At 35.9% G+C, this 23,515-nt stretch overlaps 1 protein-coding gene across 2 annotated transcripts in view; it reads left to right on the top strand.

Moving 5' to 3' along the window:
* Positions 1–23,515, top strand: part of LOC106709441 (E3 ubiquitin-protein ligase CBL) — a 66,099-nt gene that overhangs the window by 34,200 nt on the left and 8,384 nt on the right. For both annotated transcript variants that reach the window (XM_045684640.1, XM_045684641.1), the window contains exons 2-8: positions 19,465–19,611; positions 20,281–20,424; positions 21,347–21,472; positions 21,876–21,991; positions 22,100–22,206; positions 22,339–22,451; positions 23,222–23,304. In XM_045684640.1, coding sequence (XP_045540596.1) covers positions 19,465–19,611; positions 20,281–20,424; positions 21,347–21,472; positions 21,876–21,991; positions 22,100–22,206; positions 22,339–22,451; positions 23,222–23,304 — 836 coding nt within the window. The remainder of the gene's footprint in view (positions 1–19,464; positions 19,612–20,280; positions 20,425–21,346; positions 21,473–21,875; positions 21,992–22,099; positions 22,207–22,338; positions 22,452–23,221; positions 23,305–23,515) is intronic.

Genomic DNA, 23,515 nt, shown 5'->3' on the forward strand with positions numbered 1-23,515 from the left:
CTTCCTTAACATTTAAAATTAACTGACTTTAAATGGAACGTTTCTTTTATTATCTTCATCTGGTCTGTTTTAACAGTTTTCTTGAAATTTTGTTCTTAAGTAATTTCAACAAGTGATTTATACGGTAACTACTGCTTTTTTATGTAGTTCAACGTTTTAAGATTAGTTTAGAGGTTAGTGGAGTTAAAAGTCCATTCTGTAAAGTATCAGTGGGCCTAACACGAATGTTATTGACAAGCGTCATCGACAAAATTTATATTGATACTAGCTGTTGCCCGCGACTCCGTCCGCGCGCATTTAAAAAAACTAAATGGGGGGGTACGAAAAATAGATGTTGGCCGATTCTCAGACCTACTCAATATGCTCACAAAATTTCATGAGAATCGGTCAAGCCGTTTCGGAGGAGTACGGGAACGAACATTGTGACACGAGAATTTTATATATAAGACTAGCTTTTACCCGCGACTCCGTCCGCGCGGAATAAAAAATAGAAAACGGGGTAAAAATTATCCTATGTCCGTTTACTGGTTCTAAGCTACCTGCCCGCCAATTTTCAGTCAAATCGATTCAGCCGTTCTTGAGTTATAAATAGTGTAACTAACACGACTTTCTTTAAATATATAGATTTGTGTAGTGCAAAATTTGTATATCGGACGTAAAGTAAACTAAAAATGTAATACTGATTTTGACATAATTGAAGTAGACGATACGGACTGTCGCAAATATTCGTGCTAGGTCCAAAACGCTATTGATCCGGGTTTATTTTTTCAGCGGTAACAAAAAACAAAGAATTGCTAGTAAAGCAACTAAGTCAAAAAGTTTCGATTACTTAACGAACACAGAAACTTATCCGTAGTGAAGTTGCCCTAAAAGCATTGCAATGTCTGTCAGTTCATTAAAATTCGACGAACAGTCATTAGTGAGTCGTGTCGCCTCTTATCGCAAGTACCGAATCGATCTCTCCGTTTATAAATAGGTAAGGCTTTTGATAGAACCCTCGAATGTATTATAAGTATGAGGGACTTAGCAGTAGGGGGTTCTTTTTCGCATTTCGAGAAAGTACTTATTTTGCATACGCGCATAGGTGTATGAGGATTCGGTTAAAAGGATATTCCAAACTTCTCAAAATTAGTGAATCTAATGTGAAGTACGTTAAGGCTGCTTATTTAATGTGAATCCCAGAAATGTTTTAATTTAAAATTGTATTTATTAACTGAATTTAACGGCGAGAGATTATGACATTGTCCCGTTTACGTTACGAGAGATTTTGTTGTGTAATCCATAAAATTATCCCATTAAGTTACATGACTTGACGGTATACGTATTAGGGCCTTTTTACACGTGACTTTATACGTCACGATTGTCCGAGACCGTTTGTCGCCTATGCCTACTGTAAAGTCAGCCAGACCTGGATTAACATGTTTCGTGCCATCGAAAATTCTCGGTGCCTCCCAAATGTTCAACATGCTTCATAACACAAATATAGAAATCTGTGGGATGTACATTCAACTAATTCAATTTAATTTCCAATTAAGATCGAATATTGTACAAGAACCTGTCATAAAAATAACAAAATGTACCACGCTATGTCCCATGACTAGTTTTCAATCTAATGCATTGCGACCATCACATGATATTTGCATGAAATGGAGGGGTAAGGAAAGACTTTCACTCAACAGAGGCTACCACCTACCTGGACGTGCGCACGCAGCGGTTATAAAGTTTGAATCATGTTATACAAGGATTTAAAGTCACGATTTTAGGAATATATCAGAATAAAGATTTACAAGTGACCATGGAAAGTGCTATTGAAACGGTGCTAGTGTGCATGTGGAGAGGCCCTTAAGAGATACAGTAAGTTGTGACGTCACAAGCTTCCTCAACATTTGATGATCGGTTTTAACGAGCGTTTTATTACGCACTGTTACGCTAAAAGTAATGGAATCGTGTTTTTTAGTAGGTGTAGGTACATTGAATTTTATGTTGTTTGTTAAATAATATTCTGGGACCTTAATAGGAAGAGTGGAACGATTGCGTACTTACAAGCTTTAATGTTTTTGAATTTAATAGGGTTAAATTTTACAATGTACTTCGCTCTATAACGTACGAATCGCTATACTCTAAGAATCGTCACTCTTTGCTATTTTTTGTTGCATGTAAGACTTTAATATGACATAGTTCTAATAAAAACTTCGTGTCGTAAGTAACTTTATTGTCAAGTTTCGTAGGTATTTGTATGAAATAAGGTGCGTTGATGTCTTTTATTCAATAAGAAAATTAAGTGATTTAATGATAGTGTAATAAATGATACAGAACTATTCTTGTAGGTGTTTAATAATTAATATTGATCGCATTCCGTTAAATTTATGTTTTTTTTTTATATTAGTGCTCGAATGCACTTTATTTGCTATCTCTACGTCTTGGAAAATCTTAATTCCTTTAAACTAAGACTTTCCACTCGAGAAATAATACCGAAACATGCTTCATGTATGTCTGAAACCCTTAATGCACGGAAATTGTTTTCCTCCTAAATATACACTAAAACGTCGATGGCAAAGCAGTTTCTTCATGTGAAAATTTTTAAGCGAAAACATCGCGTTACTTGCGGCTAAAGTGCACTTTGGCTTCAGACATTTAATTGTGCAAAAATACAAACTTGAAATTTTAACACATCGTAGAACTTTTCCCATCCCCTATCCCTAATTTTACTTAATGTAAAGTCGTAGTAGCAAGGTTCAATCTTTCAAATCGTTCTATTGCCACTTTTTAATAACAACACATTTCACGCAAACCATTCATCACTTTTAAGACATACCTATAGTGAACTTTCTATTGTTATAATTGCATTTTTAAATTCTGGATACCGTCCTTGTGTCCTTCTACTTTCATATCCTTAGGTAGCTTACTCTGTTAATTTTGTACTACGCCTAAACAAATGATTACATTAACGTTTGCTACGAAGCCCAATTAAACAATGGCAAATAATCCATAAATCAAACAATGTCAGTTTGCCAAACCGTTTGATCGTCATTGGACCACGCAAATGTTAGTATAGCCTAGAACCCGGCGGCAAATTGCACGATAACTAGATTATAGGCACTATGAAATACTGCTACAAAATAGACCGTTTGCTGATGAATTAAACGGATTAACGCATACAAATATAATTTACACCGATCACTATTTGTACCAAAAACTTATGTTAATTAAAATCTACAAGTTACGCTCCGAGCGTAAACATTGTCGGATAAAATACGCCAAGCTCATTATCGGTTAATGAGTAGTAATAAAAGGAGTGAAGACAAAGCCGGCCGACGGGCGAACAACGGTTGTGTCGGGTGATTACAACACGACAATATTTTACCAACAATACAACTACCAACTTATTACCAACATAGCCAACATATTACCAAAGCTAACATATATAGACAACGACACATCACCCAATCGCCAACATCATAACAACAGCATGATTTACATGTTGTAGATCCTTCTACCTATAAGGTTCGGTAATGCTCGTCCAACATTTTCACTTCTACATCTTACTAATATCATAAATTAGCTTTTGCCCGCGACTATGTCCGCGCGAAATAAATAGAAAACTTAAAAAGTATCCTATTTGTTCTTCCAGACTATGTTCTACATTTATGCCAAATAATGTTAAATGCCGGTCTGAAGATACCTTCTAACAAAAACGAATCCATCCATCGAAATATTCGCATATATAATATTAGTAAGATGTGAAAGATGGGATGGATCGATTCGATTCTTCTAACATAAGAAGGTATCTCAAGAACGGCTAAATAGAGCTCTCTGAAATAGATGTAGAACATAGTCTAGAACGAGAAGATTACATAGGCTACTATTTTTTTTTTTACTTTCGTGGATGGAGTCGCGGGCAAAAGCTAGTTCATACATAAATGTATGGGATATACACGTTCCTTGTTTTCACTTTATACGGCCTTTTAACGAAGAATACACTCTGTTTTATTTCTCGTAATAAAGTCGCCGGTTAACAATGAAAGGCCTACGTAAGCTCAGCAAGCGTACAGCTATTGTTAGTTAGCCATCTAGTTTATGCATACCTAAATAAATATCAGACAATATCTGCCTCTGGAACGATAAGAAAGAATAAATGCAAAGATGTTGTCTGTCCTTTAAAAATATTGTGTTATAATAAAGCAATAACCGATAGTTTCTTAGATCTAAATCTCTGTATAAAAATATCGTCATCCCTGTCATTATCTTTGACTAAATAAAGATAACAATATGTTTTAAATGGAGATTTTAGTCTAAGAAAATTACGGTAAGAGTATTTTCAGTACGCTTTCATATACAAAAGTTTAAAAAGAACTTAATTATAAGTGAAGAAATAGTCTATATTTAAGGACTTTTTTAAGAAATCTCAACAGTCCGGAATCAAATCTATCTTTTTATGTATATTAACTTACGCTTGGCATAAAAACAAACAAATTTAACGATTAAGTAATAAAGCAAGCATTCATTAAATTAATTCAATGAAATTACATTAATTACAGAATCAGTGATAAATTTCATTGACTCAAGAAAATCTCGACGATCTCATCTAATCTAATCTCATCTAATCTAGATGCTGGTAGCGTTGTATTCATTAAACGTTCATCGATATTGTGCTACGTGATGTACATCCCTATGTCTCCAGGACCTCGTTAATAGTGGTAGCCCACGAACGACTTTCTATCGAATAGGGTTGTCAAGACTAAACGCTTACTATCGAATGGATATCGTAATGATGATTTTTTTAGTGCACATTCCCATGAAGTTGCAAGAACGTAGACAAAATTGGCAGCCCTAGATGTAGGGTTGTCTTTGGACAGGAAAAAATATTTTGCTACTGAATCTATATTCGTTTAAGTCATGAAATAGTTATATCTATTTTGTACAATTATCTTTGCACGTAGTACTTTGACTAAGGAAAACAATTTTAGTTTTAATTTTAAAATATGTCATATAATTGTTTTTCTCCTCATGAAAACTAAACATTACCAGTAGTTTTACGATCTAAAAATTAAAGTTACTTTAAAAATATATCGTACTTACAACCCTAGTGGATTGCACGTTCTTCAGTAATATCAATTAATAAATAACTCGGTGGAACTTTCTAGAAGCTTACTTTCGACGAAACCAATGTAATATTGCCAAGTATTTAATTTCTCATACGTATTTGTACAATTAATAATTAATAAGACATGGCGCCACGTCCAATTGATGTTAATTAGACAATTAAGACCTAACCATAAAAAAAATTGTGTTTCAATTACATTTTACGTTAAACATATGTCAACCCTTTTATCTCACGCATCAGTAATTATGATTATGCGTAAGGCTTCAGAAATTCGATCTTAACAAAATAATAAAATATTTATATCGGAAGTAATTTTGGTGATACATGTATGTTTTCTTATTATATCATAAGGTGGCAAACGAGTAAGTGGTCACTTGAGTCCGCCTAAACAGCGAAGCGACCGCTGACCATAGACATCCGCAATTGCAGATGCGTTACCTACCTTTAATCGACAAAGGAGGGGGAGCAAAGAAAGAGGACATATCTTCTTACTATGCATCCTCTCCTCCGTCAAATCCACTTCCCCTTCCCATCATTATAAGAAAAGGGTGAGAAGGGAACGTGGACTAAAATAGGCCTCCGGCACTACACTCATCAGACGAATCGCGGAATTGCTTCCACTTGACGCCTGTCTTCTGTGTGTTCGTGGTATTTCACCGGTTGACCAATTCGTGCACCCAACAAATATTGTTGTTGCGGGATCTACCACTTTTTGTCTCTTTTTCTCAAAGTGAATGACTGAGTAGTCAATATTTTTTAGAAGTTTTTCGACGAGAGAAACCCACGGCCAGTGTTTTTAATTAAACATTTATAAATAGAATATCGCAAGATATAATGATGTTAAAAGGAATAAGTGGGTAGATAGAAATTAATCCCGACTTGAGGGTAGAAATATAATTTTTATAAGGGTTTTTTTTTGTTTAATTTTTCTGTTTAAATATAGAAAAGCATTTATATTCAGTAACTTATAAATAATATAAAGAAGGTAATTTTAATGAGCTATTTTTATTCTCAGACTGTTTTAAATTGACCCGTAATGGAGACTTTATTTTCTTTGCATTTTAAAAAAGGGTCGGTGATGCGATACGTTTACAGTAAGCTTTATAAATGCTAATCGTTTGCTTGCCTTCATTGCAATATGTAAATTGCATATAAAACGGATTTAGACTTGACTAAAAATAGACTTGTCATATGAATACTGAAACAGCTTAAACATTTTAAGTGATTATACGAAGACATGTGTTAAAAGTTGTAATGGGAAATTGTAACTTTTTAAAAACCCTTTCGTAAACATATATCTTTTTTTTTAAAGTTAATAAGTGATATTACAATATTTTGGGCAGGTGGCACAGGCAGTGGAAACCTACATTTGAAATTTGCACGAACTCTTTTGTTACAATAAACAAAATCCCTTAACATTAAATGTAAAGATGAGAAAATAAGTTTTTACTGACGTGTCTAGAAAGATTTATATCACAATTGTAATGCCCATAAAAGGCTATTTAAACGATGGGGTGTAAGATCACCCTTATGCAGGCCATACACGTTAGGTTGCGTTACGTTTGAACCCAAAGTTAAAACTTAAGTATGTGACAAAACTGTATAGTTACATTTAGAACTATATATACAAGTTTAGCAAACTGTAAATTGTACGTTTGTAATCGGCTTACTATGAATCTTGTGCAAAGTTAAAATCGTCTAAACTTAACGTGTGTGGCCTGCATTATATATACCATCGTAAAAGTACAGCCTAAACAAAATACTATACGAAATCCGCGCCAATTTTGTTCTGAGCCAGTTTTATCACGTCGTAAAAGGTACTATGGATTAAACCGTGGTACATTCAAAGGACGTTATTAACGAATTCGTTAGAGCAGTCAACGTTTTGCTTTATTTTGTTATCCAAAGATTTTTCGTCGTTTGAATGATGGGATTTTTTAAAGCGCTTTTTATGCTTGACGCGTAATTTATACTCCAGCTTAAATCAATATGTTGATTTTTGACATCGCCTACTGATGATTGCCTACTAAACAATTTACCTATTGTTTTTCGTTTACTATTGCTACCTTTAGATCGGTTACATTTAAACTAAATAATTGATTAAATGTAAAATTTGGTTCAAGTTCATTTATGTTTTTCGGCGGAAAATAAATGTTTTAAATTAGATGAAATACATACGTGAGAGATATGTCTCTTTCAACATGTTTGAAATCACAGAAGCATAAATATCTCAATTTGTTTCGGCTGCGTGAAGCCAGGTAGCACCTTGAAGGGCACTACCCGCCGCCGCCTGGGACAAGCTCCCAATTGGGTGACCGGTGCGATTAAACAAAGCGAGAATCTCGTATTGCACCTCGCGGCACGCAACTCGATCCTCACCTTGCGCCGGTAACACCGGTCCAGGATCCGCGGAGAAGTAGCAAAAGCGGCTACTACGGACCAACAAACGGGAAACGTCGCCAGAGAAAAACACTTTAGTAAAAGCGAAATTCCTCGGGGTTAGTTAAGCGCGTGTGGTCTCGACAGAGGCTGAGTTGCGACTGTGAGATATCGCCGTAAGGCGCCATATTTATAGCCCGCTAAAGCCGAGGAAGGGGCTCTCTTAGCTTAGCGCTCGGACCACAACGTTCTTAGACCAACCCTTTGGTTTAATTTTTATTAATAAAAACACAAAACATACAAAATTATTAAATCAAAAGAAATACATAGTTAATTATATACACATTATCCTAACGTCTAGACCATAAAACTATAACAAATTATTCTAGACGTAATAGAGCACAAATAATAATATTTTACTGATACATGTAAGGGCAAGTGGGATTATACATAACATTCATACGGTACGACAACTTACATACATTAGATTCTTAACAACATTTTAACCTATCCAAAAACACAAATATACTCACAATAATATATAGGTTAACAATGCGACATTTAAAACTGACTCGATACATAATTAACATTGAAGTTACCATTAAAACATACTCACATGTAAGAGTAGACGACTGGCGATACATTCGTACACAGATTGCGTTACACATACGATATAAGTACTAGCGCGGATACTGTGACGACACATTTTACATTACACTAGCACGAACACTTTGGCGTTATACGAACATATTCACATATTAATTTCACTTCATTACGCATTATAATATTTCTCAAAACATCTGGTCCCGCGGTTCTTGCACATTGCAAGCCATTGTAAAATTAGTGCCATAAACTTTAATTCTTTTATGGCTTCCATGGCGCGGCTGTTACTTTGCTCTATTGTTCAATTTTGAGAAACGAAGAATTCGTTTCCATAACATTTTAAAACCAAAAAGTAATTATCGGAAAGCCGGCAATAAAATAGATGATGTTGCCTGCACTTTCGTCTTTCAAATATTCGTTTCGATTGTTCATTTCGAACTATCCAATAATAAAAATTCGTTTTTGGTAATCCTTTAAAAATGAGCCCAATAATGTTCTTTATGCAACTTGCCGCCTCAATTCTTAAAATAGCGAAGTTACTTTTTCGTCGCCAACAATCTCCCCCTCGTGCGTAGCACCAACCTTAATATGGCGACGCTTCTGTCACCGGAATTTCAAATCATGGCCGCCCAGCACGCCGTCTTATCAGTTGACGTCTCTATCTGATCGATCATCGGAATCGAGATGAACGTGCTGGATCCTGCCCCATATCACATACATACTTGAGAGGGAGTAATTTCATTGCTTTATCAGTTAGCACTTTTCGCGCAGTGTTTTTTCAATTTCCTTATTGTAGCTGCAGAGCATATATCCAAATCATGCAAGCTATATTAAATCGTCCAGTCATTTTTATTTATTCAATGTATCGGTCCATAATCTTGTCGAAGCTTTTTATAATTAGCTTCGCTTGTACCGCAGCTTGCCCATAATCAATATTTTTCACATTTGACTTGTCGTTCAAATTGTGCCATTCGATGTTGCGAACGCGTTCAACATTATAATTTTTCTTGTTTTCCTTAGATGGTCGCGTCGCGTATTTTCTAGAAAAACTTTTCAATAAGTTATTCTTCGGTCCGTAACTTTTCTGTTTCACTCGTTCGGCTATACCAATGCTCGAAACGGTGCCTTTTTGTTTATGCCATTTGCTACGGGTCACGCCGTGATTTTCTTGTACACATTGTCCTGTTGACCGCCAATGTTTATCCGTATTTGACTTATGTCGCCGTACATATTCCTTTTGCTCAACATAAGCCTTTTCCAATACAATATTCTGAGATCTTTCAGCCTTACAATTTAACTTCGGCCAACAGGACGATTTCCTCCGTGGTGACGACTGCTCTATTCCCAGAGCGACGTCGTAGAGCTTTTCTTTTCGTAGCCCGTAGTGTTTATTTTTATCATTTGTCCAGTTACGTTTAAACCGCCTTTTGAAATTTGTCTTGTTGTGCGAGGTCTGGCCGGGCTTGGGTGTTCTCGCGCCGTTCTTGCGTTTACCTTTGTCATTTGTCGCGCTCTTGTAGACTTCGTTTCCGTTTTCTAGCATGCATGTGCTTAAATAGTGCACAGGCTTAGCACTACCAATGTCTACACCATGTAGCACCCATCCCAGGCTTGTTCTCGAAGCGACGGGTAGCTCCGGCTTGCCTTTTCTAAACTCTCGCGTGACAATCAACTCCCAGTTGTCTTGACCGATGATCAACTGCGGAGGTTCGGCTTCATAATATAATTTGTCGCTTAAGTCTTCTAAGTGGGAGTATTTGTTAATTTTTCCTTTATCGAGGAACTGTGGCGCTAACCTTAAATTTGCAATTGTGCGCACTTCGCCCAATTTTTCTTTCACATTTAAGTGAACTCCCTGTACTTGGAGATTCACTATCTGCGAATGCGGTTCAATAATTCGTTGGCCACCCATTGTTTCTATAATAAGTTCCTCCTTATTTCCCGTTGCGCCGATCTCTCTTGCTATGTCGGCGTTTATAAGCGACACCGTAGAGTGCTCGTCTAACAGAGCCATTATTTCCTTTGAACCCTTTGTTCCGTAGACTTCAACACGAACCATTTTCTGATATATTTTTCGTGTGCTATCTCTTGTTAGACGTGAGACTTTTGTGATATTGTCCTGCGTTGAAGTTCGCTGTTTCTTAGTACTCTGTGTACTATTCGACTTGTCATGTAACATCGTATGATGCCATCTTTCACATATTGTACACGGCGGGCTCCGCCGACAAGTCGCCTTTTTGTGCCTTCCCCATAGACACTTGAAACAGACGCCATATTTCTTTGCGATTGCCCATTTTTCATTTGCAGATTTCTCGTAAAATACATTACATTTTACTAGGGCATGTTTTCCGTGACATAACGGACATGTTTCTTTTGTCAGCGTTCCTTGCTGCCTTATATCTTCATAGTTTTTCAGATACTGTGTTTCTTTTCTAGAGTTACAATTTGAATCTCTAGCCATGAATTCTGCCTTGTCACCCGAAGTTGTAGACTCGGAGCAGCGGCGATCTTCTTGTTTTATATCAGTCGGAGAGAGTGCTTGGCTTGTTACAACGCCCGAAGCAATACAATTTTCTTGTCTCACGACTGCCAAATCTTCTGATATTATCTGCGGACATCGCTGGATTTCATGTAATGATGTGCAGCCATTGGTAATTTCTTCTTCCGGTAAATATTTGTGACATCGCCGAGCCATATTCTTGTTTCTCATATCTCGTAGCGATGTACAACCATCAGTAGTCTCTTCTACCGGTAAGCGTATCTGACATCGTTGGGCTTCATTCTGATCCTGTATATCTTGCAGCGATGTGCAGCCATTAAATATTCTTTCTTCTGAGTCTTCATCCATTGAGTCCTCGCTCTCGCATTCTGCCAGCTCCAACTGTATGCGAGCCAATCTTATTTCGGCCGCAGCTAACTTTTCCCTAGCCAATAACTCGCGGCTTCTTTTCGAGGAACTCGTAGTCTTCATGGACTCAGAACTACAGCTATGCCTCACCGATACAGCGGCTGTAGTTACACCGCGTATCGATGCAGTCGATGGGCTCAAAATAGCTGTGTCTTGTACGGATGTCACAGACATCACCGTACCATGAATTGTTGCCTCTGTCGTCGTATTTGAAGCGCACGTATTCTGTAATCTTGCCGACGTACAGGCGTCCCTCGTCCATTCTTCAATTTCTTCTGTCGCGCACTTTGTAGAGAGTGGCGAAGACATACGACGAGACGCGTTATTCATATTATTTTTTAACGACGGCATTTTCAGTGCTTCTTCCTTCGTAGCAGCGCGTATATCTCTTGATATCGTCGACAAACAGACATCTCTCGGACATATGTTGCATTGAACAGTCGCGCACCTTGTAGAGGGCTGCGATGGGGTCCGACGAGACGCGTTCTTCATTAAATATCTCTGAGTCGACGCCATTTCTTCTTTTCTACTCCCGCAGATCGACTGTGATAAACAGTCTCTTCTAATCCGGCTCGAAGGACCAGCTGTTTCGGCTGCGTGAAGCCAGGTAGCACCTTGAAGGGCACTACCCGCCGCCGCCTGGGACAAGCTCCCAATTGGGTGACCGGTGCGATTAAACAAAGCGAGAATCTCGTATTGCACCTCGCGGCACGCAACTCGATCCTCACCTTGCGCCGGTAACACCGGTCCAGGATCCGCGGAGAAGTAGCAAAAGCGGCTACTACGGACCAACAAACGGGAAACGTCGCCAGAGAAAAACACTTTAGTAAAAGCGAAATTCCTCGGGGTTAGTTAAGCGCGTGTGGTCTCGACAGAGGCTGAGTTGCGACTGTGAGATATCGCCGTAAGGCGCCATATTTATAGCCCGCTAAAGCCGAGGAAGGGGCTCTCTTAGCTTAGCGCTCGGACCACAACGTTCTTAGACCAACCCTTTGGTTTAATTTTTATTAATAAAAACACAAAACATACAAAATTATTAAATCAAAAGAAATACATAGTTAATTATATACACATTATCCTAACGTCTAGACCATAAAACTATAACAAATTATTCTAGACGTAATAGAGCACAAATAATAATATTTTACTGATACATGTAAGGGCAAGTGGGATTATACATAACATTCATACGGTACGACAACTTACATACATTAGATTCTTAACAACATTTTAACCTATCCAAAAACACAAATATACTCACAATAATATATAGGTTAACAATGCGACATTTAAAACTGACTCGATACATAATTAACATTGAAGTTACCATTAAAACATACTCACATGTAAGAGTAGACGACTGGCGATACATTCGTACACAGATTGCGTTACACATACGATATAAGTACTAGCGCGGATACTGTGACGACACATTTTACATTACACTAGCACGAACACTTTGGCGTTATACGAACATATTCACATATTAATTTCACTTCATTACGCATTATAATATTTCTCAAAACATCTGGTCCCGCGGTTCTTGCACATTGCAAGCCATTGTAAAATTAGTGCCATAAACTTTAATTCTTTTATGGCTTCCATGGCGCGGCTGTTACTTTGCTCTATTGTTCAATTTTGAGAAACGAAGAATTCGTTTCCATAACATTTTAAAACCAAAAAGTAATTATCGGAAAGCCGGCAATAAAATAGATGATGTTGCCTGCACTTTCGTCTTTCAAATATTCGTTTCGATTGTTCATTTCGAACTATCCAATAATAAAAATTCGTTTTTGGTAATCCTTTAAAAATGAGCCCAATAATGTTCTTTATGCAACTTGCCGCCTCAATTCTTAAAATAGCGAAGTTACTTTTTCGTCGCCAACACAATTCTTGCAACAATCTATTTTGCAGGACATTATTCCCTCAACGCATATTAAAGTGCATAATTACGCATTGGTGGTAGAGGAGACTTGGAGGGTAGTGAAGTTTGTTTGAACGCCTCTTCATTTATGTAACACTCTTTTAATAACGAAATGTAAATAAACTTTTTTGAGTATTAACTAAGGGTCGATTTTCACACAAAGGTCTAGCTTAGTGACCAATTAACGACTTTTAGTGCGGTAGTCAATGTAGTATCTATATCGATATATATAAAAGAAAGTCGTGTTAGTTACACTATTTATAACTCAAGAACGGCTGAATCGATTTGACTGAAAATTGGTAGGGCAGGTAGCTTAGAACCAGGAAACGGACATAGGATAATTTTTACCCCGTTTTCTATTTTTTATTCCGCGCGGACGGAGTCGCGGGTAAAAGCTAGTTTTTAATAAAATAAATAAATCTATTTTACTTAGCAAAATGTTGTAACAGATTTTGTAACGTTTTAATAAATGGTCTCCCTTTTGAAATCTCTCTACCCGCTGGCTAGCCATAGAACACTTTTACAATTTGACGGGAAGATCATTAATAAAGCCTCTAAGACAGTGAGGTTATAAATTATAAAGGTATTTGCAAATTCACTGCACATTTTGTTGCGTAATTTGATTTTAATAAATAGGATATACTATTTGATTTATTACTCTGAGATAGAATGCGAAGTTATTTGCAAAATAGATAAATTATTAATAGTTAGTTTCTGAGATTAAAATCCCTGTATAAAACATATCTTCATCTCCGTCATAAAAGGATGTAGGTCTCAGAAACCTTGCGTTAAACACGTGTAGTGTCAGGTAACGCTTTATTTTCATAATACAATGTGAATACGGCGTAGTATTTCAAAGCAAAATCAAGTGTTGTAAAAATTAGTGTATTGTAGGTACCCAAGGTTTAGTGTAATCTAGAAATCTAGGGATCTAGCTATCGATCTATCCAAGATAGCTATGAATCGGTTTTTAGATCTTTGAAATACATATGTACTTTTATCCAGCATTCGTACACAATGCAATCTGCAATTTGCGATTAAATTCAAAGTTGTGTGTGAAGTCAACGAATCTGCAATGAGCTATCGAAATTATGTATGTCTTGTTTGGGTTAGTTTGGGCGCCTAGGTAGGGACGTATATTAGCTGACGATGAGAGTAACAAAAGCAATATTATGTATCTTTTAAGCCAATTCCTACTTTTAGAAATTGATTTTAAGTTTTACTTATTTTTATTTTATTTTACCACATTGTTTCATTTGTTAAATCATTTCATTTCATACCAGTGTTATGAAAAATTATGTTAATATATTATCCCTATTTTGTAATGGCGGCCATTTTGAATTTACCCTAGTGTCCTGTGTCATGCCTTTTCATTTAGTAACCAATGTTTGCCATATTTGTTTACCAGGCGCATAATTAAATAAAAGAATCCAAAACAAACAAAAGCATTAGAATGGTACGTGTATGACAATGGTAACCTTTATGTGTCATTTACCTTAAGGTGTGAGAAATAACATGCATTCTTACCACCTGAACATGTTGCATAACTGTGGTACTTTGCACCTTTGTCATCGTGGGTAGTAGCGCCTGATTATAATGTTTATAATTCCGCTCGCTTATGCGCCCATTGTTCAAATACTTGCACAAGAATATGTGCGTGTGCGGACTATGCGCGGTTTTATAAGCGACAGCGGATATTGGGATTTATAAGGGTGACTTTTTTATGAGAATTTGGTTACATGGTTTTACCCCACGGGCTGAAAGCTGACATTTACGAGTATGTACGGTCGGAAAAATATGCGTTTTCACTTTCGAAGGATTTATAAAAGAGCATGTTTTAAACACGTATTTCGACAGTAAAAGCCCACTTTTCAGAATTGTAATTTCACACCCAAAATATATGTTAGTTAAAGATTTGTACGAAATTTTGATATTGCCTCATTTTTTTTAACAGTCGCTACCTACCCTCATAACCAAACACCAGAATCCAATATGGCGTCGATGTATTGCATGAATTAATAATAAACTTCCTTTTGCAGTGTGACATAGTTTAGATCCGCGGCATGACTAATACCAACCATTGTTGGCTGAGCTGAATTTATACGACACAAATTGTTTCCCCCGACTTCGTTTGCGCGGAATTAAAAAACATTATTATTTATACAATATAATTAAAGTATTTTTCAAATCGATTCAATATTTTCGGAGCCTATTCAATGCAAACAAACAAACAATCAAATCTTTACTCTTTATAATATTAGTAAAGACAAACTGTTCCTGAGGACTTCGTCTGAGTGTAGTGAAAATTTAGTCTATGCGTTGCTATTCGATACTGCATCTATCTCAGTTCCAATTTTAATCCAGATTTGTTCGCATGTTCGGAAGTACCTCACCCTTCCATCCAACTTTCATATAACATGAAGTCCAGGAATCGAATCTTCATTCTATTTATACGATAAAGTTATGTTGTCCAAAGACTGAGTTAAATTGTTTGAATCACATTATTTGTAGAGATTTTTTTCCAAAAAAAGTAGTAAGTAAATGGTGTTAGGGTCCATGTGATAGTCCCGGTGCGTTCCTTTGGAGATCCCGGGGCTCTTACCAGTTGCACTTGAGGATGGCCACCGAGGGGGTTTTAGTGAGTCAAGTCTCACATAGACCAGCCTTTCCCCCCAGAAGGCAGGATATCTTTTGAAGATTTCCCCCTCGAAAAAAAAGGGTACATGTGATATTAGAATTAAACATTTATAAAGTGTTGTAAGATTTGCAAAAACAATACATGGTACTGTTGCAAAACTTCTTTCCTAACCGTACCTCGGTCGACGTCCCCTGATCGTAAACCTTCCACAATTACAAGCTAGAAATTGTTTGCAACATGTCTATCGTACTTAAAATCCTATTGGCAACCAACGGTACTTATATGTAGGCATGTCGCAGGTAGAGAATTACGACTTTACACCCGACTGAAAACGGTACGTTAGTTTTAAAATTTATCACATGAAGTAACACGTTTGTCTGTTCGTCTTACCAAGAGTTTCATACATACTGTTATGTCTAACAATGGAAAACTCGCATTATCAGATACTAACATGCAGATTTCTTAACGTTGGACTATTAACACTGACCGATTTAGGTTAACGATAAGCACTGTCTGTTACATTGTAACAGTATATTTGTTAATTATACTAGCGATCGCCTGCGACTTCGTCAGAGCGGAATAAAAAACAAGAAGCCTATGACATTCCAGCCTACATCAAACTTCACGTCAGTCTCGTTGAGATCGTCTCAACCGTTGCGGCGACTACCTGGAACAATCGCTTACTTGCGGATAGACAAAAATATAAAAAAATATTTTGACCAACCAGTGTTCGCGAATTGTAATTTTTTTTTTTTACTCTCAATGCCTACGAACACTCTGTTTTATTAATTGTATAGATGTAGTTGATACGTTGTAGGACCTTTATTGAAATAGTATTGTACTTAATAAAGAAGACGGTTGGTATTGTGATGAAGCAACTTGCATACGGAATCATTTAAGAAAGAAAAGTTCCCTGATTCATAAGACTAACGGTCAGTCAACAAGCAGTCAAGAGATCAACAATTTTTAGTTAATCATGTCTTACATTACGTTATGACGATTAACGTCATAGAAGTGTCTATTCTACTAAAAAACTCCTTTCAGTAGTTTTTTGAGTTAAACGCAATCAAACTGTCACGACTCTTGATGTGTTGTGTGGACGCATTACCCTAATCGTATGATAAATGCATGAAGCTTCGGATGCAGTATAACAGTCTGCTTCCGGTTTCCGCACGTGTACTCATACCCTTGTTTATATAATTAAAGGTCTATTATTATTCACGTAGGGTTGAAATTGCCTTAATTGCATGTAGGTGATTCATTCAACCGATAGCACAAATACGACAGCATTCTAAATCGCTGTAGGGTTTACACTTTTCAATAAACAGTTTTTATTGTTTGAATTATTCGGTTAAAGATTAGTTATAAATATAGAATTTAAATATATAATTTATCGTTTTATTTTGGCGTTGATTATTACCGACTTTTCAGCCATCCGTTACTTATATAGGCAAGCAATTTTTATTTTAAAAGAACATCAAACTTAGTAATATAATTAGAGATTTTAATCAGTTGAATATTGTAACAAAGAATTATTTCTACGTATAAGGGCCGAAGTAACAAATTGATGTTTTTTACTTTTTTGTGTTAAAAGCTACCTCTTTGTTTAGTTAACAACATTCAAAAAACACTAATACACATTTACAGGTGTAAATGTTACGTGAAGTAAAAGAGCCTGTGCGGTATCTATTCCTATATGGTTGAAACTTTGAGAACCCTTCCTGAATAGTTGTCAATTTGCACATTGGCCATTATTCGTAGTAGCCATCGATTATTTGTTTGTTTCATTTCAATTGTTAATTTATTTTATATTATAACTTTTTGTTCAGCCAGTACAGCAGCAAACGTATTCTAATATATAAAATTCTCGTGTCACAGTTTTCGTTGCCATACTCCTCCGAAACGGCTTGACCGATTCTCATGAAATTTGTGAGCATATTGAGTAGGTCTGATAATCGGCCAACATCTATTTTTCATACCCCCCCCCATTTTTTAACTGCGCGCGGACGGAGTCGCGGGCGACAGCTAGTATTGTATAAAATTAATATTTAAGTTTCAACGCTAAAACCTCTCCAGATAACCGAGACATTTGTGACAATAGAATCAAGGTGCAAATCAAATGCGACACTTCGTCTTCATACTATTCTCTAATTGGAGTTATATCAACGTAAACTATTTCTAATGAAAACTAAGATGTGTCATGTCTTAGTTCAATTAACTGTATTCTATTTAAATGGAGAGTTGAACAGTCAAATGGAATTAGTCTTCAGTCAAACAAAGTTAGTTACGTATTTGTTATGGATATGTCTATTAACAAGATGGATAGGTTAAGAATATTGTTATATAGTTTACCTTCGATTGCATCCTTCTACCATAATGTCATGTTGTATATTGTTATTCAAACTTTATGTCAGCTCGTAAATTCGTTACGCACGCTTTCCTTCTTTCAGTTGGTCCACTTATCACCTATGCAAACATCTACGAGCCGGCATTAAGATTGAGTCTAGTAAAACATCAGTATCGAGTCTATTAGACTGATAAAGTTATCTGACCCGGTGAGCATGAGTCAAACTAAATCATGACAGTTCACTAGCGCTCTCCTGTCAATGATAAAATAGTGTCCATCCTTGTATTTTAGCTGTCTTGTCATTTTTTTCTTTAATGTTGTTAGCAGCGCCTCTTACCGGCCAAGATAAGTTTCTCCTACTACACTCCTCACTCCTACACTAATTAAATAGCAGAACACATTAACGCCTACTTCCAGCCCTCACCTGTGAATGTCCACTATACCATAAATATGTTTCGACACTAATTAAACGTACGACTACGCTTTAATTAATTTGCAAACGTCCAATTAATTTGGGTGCAGGACTTGTTTGTTAAAGAGTATAGTAAAACGCTCCTCAATTAATGCTTGTGCATTTAATTATAATTAGCCTGAATTTATTATTTAATTTATTACTTATCTAATTAGACTTGTTACCTAGTGGTTATGGATTAAACTTTGCTTCCTCGCCTCTTTTGAAATTGCACGTTTTTTGATTGAACGATAATTTTGTAAATTTTATTTAACTTAATCACTTTTAAAACATATCGCATATTCCAATCATGAGTGTCTTTGATAGTAGCGGCTTTAGCAAAACAACTTCCGTCAGTTAAATCCGAATATCCTTTAACGAATCTTATCGTATCGTATCGTCTTAATATCGTGTCGTGTCGTATCAGTATTGCCGATTTTATCTCGAGTGCAACTATATCCGCTGTGTGTAATCCCACACTATACGAACTTGAAAGGGTTATTACGTATTCCTTTATTTGATTTTATTAAATTTATTAAGAATGGAAGAAATATAGAAAGAAAAGTTTATCTGGTTTATTATAGTATAACTGAATATGGATTACATTAAAAAAAAAAAAAATAGGCATCAAAATGTTCGCCATTCGTTCAAAATTTTGTTTTACAATGGAACTTTATAATGAGAGATAAACGACACAATGCGAAGTCTTACCGAAACACATGTTATCTGTTTGATTTTTGTAACACGTATTTCGACAATGCAAACTCGTGGTAGTAACAATCAATGCTGTACTATCTTTTAGATTGAGATTCATTATCTTATTGAAAATGTCAAATATCTTGGCAGTTCGCTGAACGCATTGATAGGTGTAGCGAGGCGTACTGCGATGCGGGAGTAGGGAACTGCTTAGAGCTAAGATGAATTGAGTCACTAAGATTTTTGCAAAGACCTTTTTCTACTTTAATTTATTACAACACGACCCAAGAAATTCATTTTTATTAATATAATCTTACATTGATGCTCTCATAATATCATACCGTGTAAACCTTTTTCCCTTAAAAGGTGCCTTATAGGTTGCTACTAGTCTAACTTATTCTTTATAATTTCCAGTACGTTGGTGCCGTGGAAACACTTCCGCGAGGAGTTGAACAACGTGCATCCGATATCCTCGGGCCTGGAGACGATGGCGCTCAAGACCACGATAGACTTGACTTGCAATGACTTCATATCTAACTTTGAATTTGATGTCTTTACAAGGTGAGATTTTTGTCTTCGGTAAATAGAGATTAAACAATTCTTACAATTTCTTAACGACTTAATAACTTTATCTCAGGTTTATAAAAACTATAAAAGTTCTATTTTTATTTGTCTAATTTGTTTGTTGACTGATTTTAGTTCTTAATTTCAGTTAGGATCGTGGTGCAATACTAGTTTATGACAATATGTTATTAAGAGTGTTACGTCAATGTAAACCGACTGTAAGATATAAGCTAGCAACTAACTGGACATTAAAAGCAATTGCCCCCTCAAGTGCTGTCGTGTTAACTTATGTCCCTTCGATAGTTAAGTGCTTGGACCACTTTAGATACGTTGCCTTGTAATTGATCTATATTAAATTTACCATGTGTATATTTCTATTACTTACTGAAGTCTTCATTTTTATAGGTTTTGAAATATAAGTTTTACAATGTCTATAGTAACTTTATCTGTCATTACAGAAACTTCATAATTCGATTATATTAAATTATTCAATTTATTAACCAATATATTAAAACAAAATTGTCTTAAAATGTTTATTTCAAACTTACAATCAAAAAAATCTTCGTTCTCTTTTCTTTAGATCTTCCCTCTCTTTCATGTAACGAAATGTGCTCAAACGTGACACGGCCTTGAAAGTTTTCATTTGTTTATTTTATGCAATTTCAGATTATTCCAGCCTTGGAGCACTTTATTACGAAATTGGCAGCTACTAGCGGTCACCCATCCAGGATACGTTGCGTTCCTGACCTACGACGAGGTTAAGGCTCGTCTACAGAAATATATTCACAAGACTGGCAGTTATGTGTTCAGGTAAAATAATATTTGATAGCTTTTTAAAAATAATTTGTTTAATTTTCTGTATCCTGTGACTGTGTGTGGTTGTGGATGGAAAATCTGTGAAAAAATTAATGTCAGTTACTAAAGAAGAGAAGCAGAAGGTATTTTATACTATTTTATATTTTCATAAAGAATCTTGTTATGTGTAAATTGTGGGATTATGACTAGCGAATTGTATAAATTAACTAGCGATCGCACGCTACTTCTTCAGCGTTACTCCTGCATATATAAGCTATCTTCTAGTGAAAGTCCCGTCAAAATCTTACCAACTGTTACGGAGATTACCCGGAACGAACCCAGATTTACGAACAGACAGACAAGAATTTTAATAATTTTATTTTTTTTACAAACTGGTTTCCAATATAACATATAGACACTCCAATTTTATTAATTTTATAGATTTGTGTCTATAATGTGAAAAAAGTCAAACGAAATTCGTTTTTTCTTCAGATAGAATGACAATAATGTGATTTTGTATATTTCGTAAGTGGAAACTTAACGTTAGTTTAGTAAGGGCTCGTTTTCCGAAACTCCACGGCTGGCGCGTATATTGCGTGTGAGCAGGATCTGGATTCATTTCAGCCAACCCAACTCTCCAAAGAATACCAGCAACCCCTTGATGTTGTCGGTGATCTCTGGGTGTGTTCTCAGTGATCCGAGATGTTTTATCCTGTATTCATATACTGCTGGGCAGTGCAGTATCACGTGGGATGCTGTTTCTTCGTGTCCGTAATACCTGTATTAAACAAATGTTTATTAAAATTATTATGTCCAGTAATGGCAGTTACAACTATCCGTAGTTGTGCTTTGTTTAACTGAAGTAATCTCCTAGTTACCCTGCTGTTAATCTTCGGCAGGGCTTCTTAAACTTAACGTTATAATTGTTCTGTTGCAGGTTATCGTGTACTCGTTTGGGACAATGGGCGATAGGATATGTGACGGCGGACGGCGAGATTTTGCAGACGATACCGCAAAACAAGAGTCTAGTGCAGGCTCTACTTGACGGCTATAGAGAGGGATTGTGAGTTTTTTAATTAGTTCACTTCTATCATAATTTTTGGCATGTTTCATTTGTCTTGGTTCTAAGGAGTTGTTTTATTATAATTTTTATATTTACATGATTCGTTGTGTTCTTGGAATAACGCATACAGAGGTAATGTACAGTCAGATCTGTTGGCGGTGTTATCCTAAAACAATAATTGTTTGAAGGTTTTGCACATCTCGAAACATTATTCTTTTTTATTTAAACTCTATACAATAGTAAAGTTTACGTTTCTTTTTATTTGATGAATTGTTTAATAGCATTCTAATTTAAAATTAAATTTAAAAAGGTGGTGTTTAAATTTGTTGGTAAGTCGCAGGAAAATTTAGGATATCGTCAATAACAGCCATAAGTGATGATACTATTATATTTTTTGATACAGTTACTTGTACCCGGATGGCCGGGATGTGAATCCTGATCTGAGCAGTGCGATCATATCCCCAGCAGAAGATCACATAACGGTCACACAGGAACAGTACGAGTTGTACTGTGAAATGGGTATGTATTTCTGATAAACAACATTACAATGTATTAATTTTTTAGTGTGTAATTTTGTATCTTACAAATTTTTTCCACACCTCGTTTATTCGCTGTTATTTTTTTCAGGCAGCACATTCCAGCTGTGTAAGATATGTGCGGAGAACGATAAGGATATCAGGATAGAGCCGTGTGGTCACCTACTTTGTACGCCGTGCCTTACAGCCTGGCAGATTGTGAGTTAAAAAAGTTATCTAGACTATCTATAATTGTCAATTTATCTTAAAATGTAGTCTTAGCACTTCATTTCAACAGATGTTTAGAAAAAAAAACTTCTATTTAGTATTTTTTGTTGTTATTTTTCCTAGGATTCGGAAGGTCAAGGTTGTCCTTTTTGTCGTGCGGAAATAAAAGGCACCGAGCAAGTTGTGGTTGACGCCTTCGTGCCCCCGAGACCACCAAACACAACATACGAAGCTAAGTTAGTATATATAAAAATAAATACCACGATAGGCCCACGATCATTGTATACAACCGTCCTACTCGATAGTCGGAATATGATTGTCTAGGTCCGAGATACGAGAATTAGGCGGAGTTAATACACCACAGAACTTATACAACTGTAAAAAATAGCTTTTGTCTGCGATTTCTACCGCGTTGAATTAAAAAAAAAAAACTTGTTGATTATCTTATGTGTTCTTCTTTTAATATTATTATACTATTTGTAAATAGAACACCGCGAATGAAGGTGACTGTACTTATTAGTAACTATTATAAATGTGAAAGTATAGATGGACGTTTGTTTGAATGTATCTCTGGAACGGCTCAACTGATCTTAATGGTATTTGGTATAAATGTAGTACATAGTCAGGAGGAACACGTTAGCTACTTATAAAGTTTATTTTTTAATTCCGCGCGAATGGAGTCGCGGGTAAAAGCTAGTGTGGACATAATTAGAATTTGACGTGATACTTGTACAATATATGTATAAAGGAATGATATGTTACTAATATTATTAATGCTAATGTTTAGATGGATGGATATTTGAAGGTATCTCCAGAACGTAGAACATAGTCTGGAAGAACACATAGGCTATTTATTATTTCTTTTTTTTTTTATTCCGCGCAAACGGAGTCACGGGCAACACCTAGTGTTAATCCATATATTAACAGACAGATTAATCTAGTTAAAATTGACGAACCTCTATCTAGCATAAAAGACAAATAGTAAAATAATAAATATTTATTTCAGAGGTGCGATAGTAAAGACTCCAGTGAAACCTGTGTCTTCAAACTCCTCAGGATCTTCAGGTTCTTCAGCTTGTAATGGATCCAGTAAGTTACATATTATATATAGCATTCTGAGACATAAATATACGTTTAAAAGAAAGGTGTCAAACTCAATTTTGCAGAGGGTCATATATTATGAATTCTTTGGTGGCAATTGTGGTGACATTGAAATAAAAAAAACTTAGCTATTATAAGGTTTTATTTATTATATTAGAATCGAATGAAGTCTAAAAGCTCTAAAACATGAATATCTCTG

This window comes from Papilio machaon, chromosome 27 (assembly GCF_912999745.1).
Source record: "Papilio machaon chromosome 27, ilPapMach1.1, whole genome shotgun sequence".
Lineage (NCBI taxonomy): Eukaryota > Metazoa > Arthropoda > Insecta > Lepidoptera > Papilionidae > Papilio > Papilio machaon.